The sequence below is a fragment of the Neltuma alba genome, unplaced genomic scaffold (assembly GCF_004799145.2).
Source record: "Neltuma alba isolate B1F8T4 unplaced genomic scaffold, ASM479914v2 tig00000981_pilon, whole genome shotgun sequence".
NCBI lineage: Eukaryota > Viridiplantae > Streptophyta > Magnoliopsida > Fabales > Fabaceae > Neltuma > Neltuma alba.
This window is the reverse complement of record NW_021632282.1, coordinates 2,618-8,466: the sequence shown is the minus strand read 5'-3', so window position 1 is coordinate 8,466 and position 5,849 is coordinate 2,618. Positions and strand designations below refer to the sequence as shown.

Below are 5,849 nucleotides of genomic sequence, written 5' to 3'. Positions count from 1 at the left end.
TAGTAGGTTCAAGTGATCTACAACAAAGATTAGCAACTTGTAGTGATAAATTTCAAGGTAGTAAATGACTACTGCTTATTTGTTATTGAAAATTTAGTAGTAATTATTTTCTTTTCTTGAAATCTTATTATAATTCTCCCTATATATTATTTCCTTTTTCCTCAGCTTGCAAGGTGTGCCTCTTATGCATAATATGTATGTGTGTATCCCATTGAACCTATTTTTGCGTTCCTCATCTGCCTCATTAGTTGCTCCAATGGGGCCACGGCGTTTACTCCATCTTCTTACTCTAATTTTTTTTTTGGCTAATTTTTATATTTTTCTTTTTTAATTTTCTCCTTTATATATCCTAAATCTCGTGATACATCCTGCAAAATAAATAAAAAAATGACATTTGTAGATTTCACAGCAAGATTTATCTTTTTCATAAAAAATCAATTAAATAGTTATGGAATATTCATAAATTTGTTAAAATATATCTCAAACCTACACTCATTTAATAATAAAATATGCATTTTTACAATATGATTTACAAGTATGCTCACGTAAACAAGATTCTTTACTTACCTTGAATCAGTTAATCTTCAGCCTACTCATAAAGAGCTGGGTTGGATAATCGTGGTGTGGGAATGGCAACTAGAGGCGTTTTCTTCTTTAACACAGTACCAAACTTCTCGGCTATATCCAGCTTTTGGTCTGGAGGCACTTTCCAATCAAATGAATGCATTAACATTGCAAGAGAATACAACAAATTCTTCTCAGCCAGAGGTATTCCTGCACAGATTCTTCGTCCAGACCCCAATGGTAAATACTCGAAGTCATTTCCTCTAAAATCAAGTTTCGAATCTAAGAACCTGGAGGGATCAAAGTGTAAAGCATTATCATAAACAGAAGGGTCCCTGTGTATTGCTCACACGTTCACGAACACAAGAGAGCCATTTGGAATTGCGTAGCCTAGACAGTGAGGAACTGATAGTGGAACAACTGGGTACAACCTCATAGTTTCTTTTTGAACTGCGAGTTCTACAACGTTGTCCTGTTCCACAATACTTTCCAATTCTTGTTGGATTCTCTTCTTCACATCTGGATTGGACATAATTTCAGCCATTGCAAACTCTATTGCGTTAGCTGATGTGTCAGTTCCACCCACCACCATGTCCTTTTCACATATAAGAAGTAATATTTAGCAACAAACTAACCAAATTACCACCTCCAGCTTGCATGGCTATGTATTAATAATTTACTTGCAATATAGATTTTATGTTTATATTATAGGACGTATTTTTTCATGCGTTACACAAGGTTAGGGATAAAACCTACACTACTTAAGACTTAATTATAAATAGTGGGATTGGCTATTAGATTTATATTTTATATTCATTTTAATATTAATGCATTAATATTTTATAATAATATTTAGGCTCAATATTTTAAAACACTCTGAACTTTGTGTTATATGTAAATAACCTATCCAACCTTTGAAACTTTACCACAAACATCTATGAACTTTTACATTTATATTGATAAATCCTATTTGTACTATTTATTTTGTTCATTATTTATATGCAAATGGCTTAAAGTTTAGAGGATTTATTAACATATAACTCAAAGTTTGAGGAAAAAGTATATATACATATAAAAATAAAGTTTAGCAATAAAAAATTAATAGTTTAAGATAATCTTACTTGGTACGGTGGCAATTCTTAAATTTTAAAGGTTACGGTACATGATTTTTAATTCAGAAAATTTTATATAATTTAACATAATATTTATATATTAAAGTTGTTTATATTATATATACATACGTTCCCACTAATACTTGTTTAAAAATACATTTCTCGCTTTAAAATTGTTTAAACAGATATAAGTAATAATACTGCTCCTGGTTCTCAATATAATAACTAATTGGGTTAGATTTAGTCTTAAATTCAAGACCTCAATTCACTGTATCTATCGTCTTTTCGCAAAATATCCATGTTGATTACGAAGAGATTTTATCTAGAGATAATTCTAATCATCCAATGCATATAATTAAAGAGGATAGTTTAGAGAGTTCAACATATATTTGTCACAAAGAATCACCTTAACTAATTTTCTTAATATCCTTAATTAGTTATTTAGCTCTTATATTAAGGACTAAAAGATAGTATTATTTAATTAAATAAGTCATTTCAAATATTCCCCATGTTTAAAGATACGAAAAAGTTGAAAGCTAAAAGAAAAATGTACCATGAGGAGGCCCTTAATGTGTGCCACGGCGAGTGGTAGTTTGGAATTTTCATCGTCCTTCAGCCTCAACAAGAAGTCCAAAAAATCTTTACTATCTTCTTCTTCGTTGCCACTCTCCTTGTTCATCTTTAGTCTCTGCTTAAGTATCTTCTCGAAGATCTGGTCGAACCGCTGAGCCAAAGAAACCATCCGGTTCTCCACTCCCTGCAAGCCAAACTTAACCAACCCAGAAAAGAAGTCAGATGCGTTAGGCTTACCCAGCAGCTCCGTGAAGTCCGCAACCACCTTCCTCAACTCTGCTCCCACGATAGCCCTCTCATCACCGCCTTCTTCCACCGTTCCACCCCATATCATGCTAGTGATCATGTTCAAGACAGTCAAAAACATCTGCTCCCCAGTATTCACTTGAGACCCCACCCGACTGTACAAATAGCCCACCGTTTTCCTCACCTCCTTTCGACTTAGTTTGCGGACGGAATCTAAGGTGTAGTTGCCGAGCATCCACTGCGCAAACTCTTTCCTCAACATTCGTCACTCAGATCCATAAGGGGTCCAAAGTATGTCGCTTGCACCGTAGGTTGCCACCCTGACGGCGGCCGGAACGTCATGGTTGGCGAAAATGACGTCATCGTCTCTGAGCATTTGACGAGCCATTGAAGAGGAGGACACGACGACGCCGCATCTGGGGCCGAGTCGGAGCGAAAGGATGGGACCGTAAGTTTGAGACAGAGAGGTGAAGTGTTTGTGAAGCTTAGGATCGAGGGACAGAAAATTGCCGATCAAGGGGAGGCCTGGTGGACCTGGAGGTGTTTTGCAATGATTGTGTTTGATGAAGTAGACTCATGCATACCAAGAAACTGTGAAAATTCCCCGGAAAGCAAGAAACACAACTGTGAAAGTATCAAACTGGTTTATGGAATCCATTGGATTTTGAATGAAGCCTGGTAGAGATAATATTCTTAATACTTAGATTTCTGAAGCAAGAAGGATACCAAAAGAACTTTTATGGAAGGATAAGCTCTATCTAGCTTCCAACCACCAGTTTATCGTCTCTCATCTAGTCTGCTTTGTTTCACTGTTTGGGAGAGATTCCGTGCACGTGATGCAATTAAAATTCCTTTTTTAAATAATTTAATCAGAATAAATGTATAATGTGTGTGTGTGTGTCTCTAAATACGCGAGTGAAGACATAGTTTCATTTTTGGGAACAGTTTCCTTAAGATATTTGTTTTTTATCTCTAAATTTTATTTGATTTAATGCTTACCATCTATCTTCAAAGTTTTGAAGCTGTTACAGTAATTGGGAAAACTGAATATACTTCATTTCATTAATGAGTAAATCATATTTATACAAAGAAAGAAAATGTACAGCAACTGATAACAACTTGATATTTACAAATAACTGAATTGGTTACAAATAATGTAACAGAAGTGTTAATCCTATCCTTCACACCCCCCGCAAGGTTGAGCATGAATGTTTGTCATGCCAAGCTTGGATATAAGCTCATGACAGTGGCTGGGATGAAGTGGTTTGGTGAAGACATATGCTAATTGATCAGAAGACCTAACAGGGAAGAGTTGAATGGTCTTCGATTGAACTTTCTCCCAGACAAGATGACAGTCCAATTCAATGTGCTTCATGCGTTCATGAAATGTGGGGTTGGCAGCGATCTGTAAGGCTGACTGATTGTCACAATACAAAAAAGCAGGATCAAAATGTTTGATGTCAAAATCATTTAACAAGTATAAGAGCCATTGTACTTCACATGTTGTAGAAGCTAGTGCTCAGTATTTTGCTTCTAAGGGGGATCTGGAGACAATGGCTTGTTTCTTAGCTTTCCAAGAAATGAGGGAGGAACCCAGAAAGATTGCATATCCAGTAACAGACCACTGACTATCAATGCAACTAGCCCAATAAGAATCACTAAAAGCCTTAAGTCTAAGGTTAGAAGTGAAGGACAGAAACAATCCAGCACCAGGAGTAGACTTAATGTACCGAAGGATCCTATGAGCAGCCTGCAAATGAGTGTCTTTAGGTGCTACCATGAATTGACTTAGTTGCTGTGTAGCAAAACTAAGGTTTGGATGAGTTGTGGTGAGGTATTGCAATTTACCAATGAGTTGTTGATAAATTTTAGGATTATCTAACAGAGTTCCTTTGGTGTTGGAGAGTTTAAGATGTGGATCCATTGGGGTAGAGGCAGGTTTGCGGGCTAGATATCCAGTGTCCTCTAATAATTCAAGGGCAAATTTGCATTGCAAGAGAAAAATACCATCCTTTGACCAAGCAAGCTCAAGGCCAAGGAAATACCTAAGATCTCCAAGATCCTTGATGGTAAAGGCCTAATCTAGTTGCTACTTAATGTGAGTTATTTCAACTAAGTCATTGCCAGCAAGAACCAAATCATCAACATAAATAAGAATAACAGTAAAGGATGAAGAAACAGCCTTAAAAAAAAAACAGAGAGAGTGATCACATGCAGACTGTTTGTAACCATATGATAGCAATGCAAAGGATAGTTTGGAATATCATTGGCGACTAGCTTGCTTGAGTCCATAAAGTAATTTTTGTAGTTTACACACTGTGTTAGAATGTGGAGCAGAAAAACCTTTTGGTAATTCCATATAAATTTCTTCTTTAAGGTTACCATGGAGGAAGGCATTATTGACATCAAGTTGATGTAAATGCCAATTTTTGGCAGCAGCAATAGAAAGAAGGAGTTTAAGAGTGGTCATTTTTGTAACAGTGGAAAATGTGTCAAAATAGCCAAGCCCTTCAATTTGAGTGTAATCCTTGGCTACTAACCTAGCCTTGTGTCTTTCAACTTCACTATTGGCTTTTAACTTGGTTTTAAAAACCCATTTACATCCAATAGTCTTCTTACTAGGTGGTAAAGGTGTGATGACCCAAGTTTAGTTATGTTCAAGGACATTTATTTATACAGTCATGGCTTCTCTCCAAATTGAGTGTTTAACAGCTTGATGATAGGTTTTAGGATCAAAAAAGGAAGAGACAGTACAAAGTGTTTATAATCAGGGGAAAGTGAGGAATAAGAAAGAACAAAAGACAAAGGATACCTAGGGATACCTTTTGTTGATGATTGGTCAGTAGAGGAAAGTAGAGCACAGTGATAGTCATGCAAATATGATGGAGGGTTATGTGGTCTAGAGGAACACCAAAGGTGATGTTGTGGAGTAGTAGCAGGAGGTGAAGTAGAGGGAGATATGGAATTGTCAGAAGAGATGATGGGTGAAGTAGGTAGTGATGCTTAAGAGTTTGATAGGGAGGGAGTAGGGGTGATAGGGGAAGTAGGGAAATCATCATCAGGAAAGATTGGATGAACTGGATGGAGGGTTCAAGAGTTTTAGCAAAAGAATTGGCAAAAGGAAACACAAATTCATGAAATGCAACATCTCTAGAAAGAAAAATTTGATTGGTATGAAGATCTAATAAAATATAGGCTTTGGAACCAGAAGGTATACCTAAGAAAACACACTTTTTGCTCTAGAAGCAAATTTTGATCAATTATGGGATAAGGTGGAGACAAAGCATAGAGAACCAAACACTTTTAAATCAGAATAAGATGGAGATATGGAATGTAGTTGTTCAAAAGGAGTGG

The 5,849-nt window shown here is 36.2% G+C and overlaps 1 protein-coding gene across 1 annotated transcript; it reads right to left on the bottom strand.

Annotated features, from left to right (window-relative positions):
• Positions 1–547: 547 nt before the first annotated feature.
• Positions 548–3,265, bottom strand: LOC114749568 (3,9-dihydroxypterocarpan 6A-monooxygenase-like). Its single transcript, XM_028938076.1, has 2 exons — positions 2,230–3,265; positions 548–1,159 (listed from the first exon to the last, which is right to left on the bottom strand). The coding sequence occupies exons 1-2, from the start codon at positions 2,755–2,757 to the stop codon at positions 911–913; spliced, it is 777 nt and encodes a 258-aa protein (XP_028793909.1). The 5' UTR covers positions 2,758–3,265; the 3' UTR covers positions 548–910.
• Between the last annotated feature and the right edge of the window lie 2,584 nt (positions 3,266–5,849).

Coding starts and splice junctions, on each gene's coding strand:
- LOC114749568 (XM_028938076.1), bottom strand. CDS start 2,757: ATGTTGAGGAAAGAGTTTGCGCAGTGGATGCTCGGCAACTACACCTTA. Junction 1,160..2,229: donor ACATTAAGGGCCTCCTCATG/GTACATTTTTCT, acceptor ATATGTGAAAAG/GACATGGTGGTGGGTGGAAC.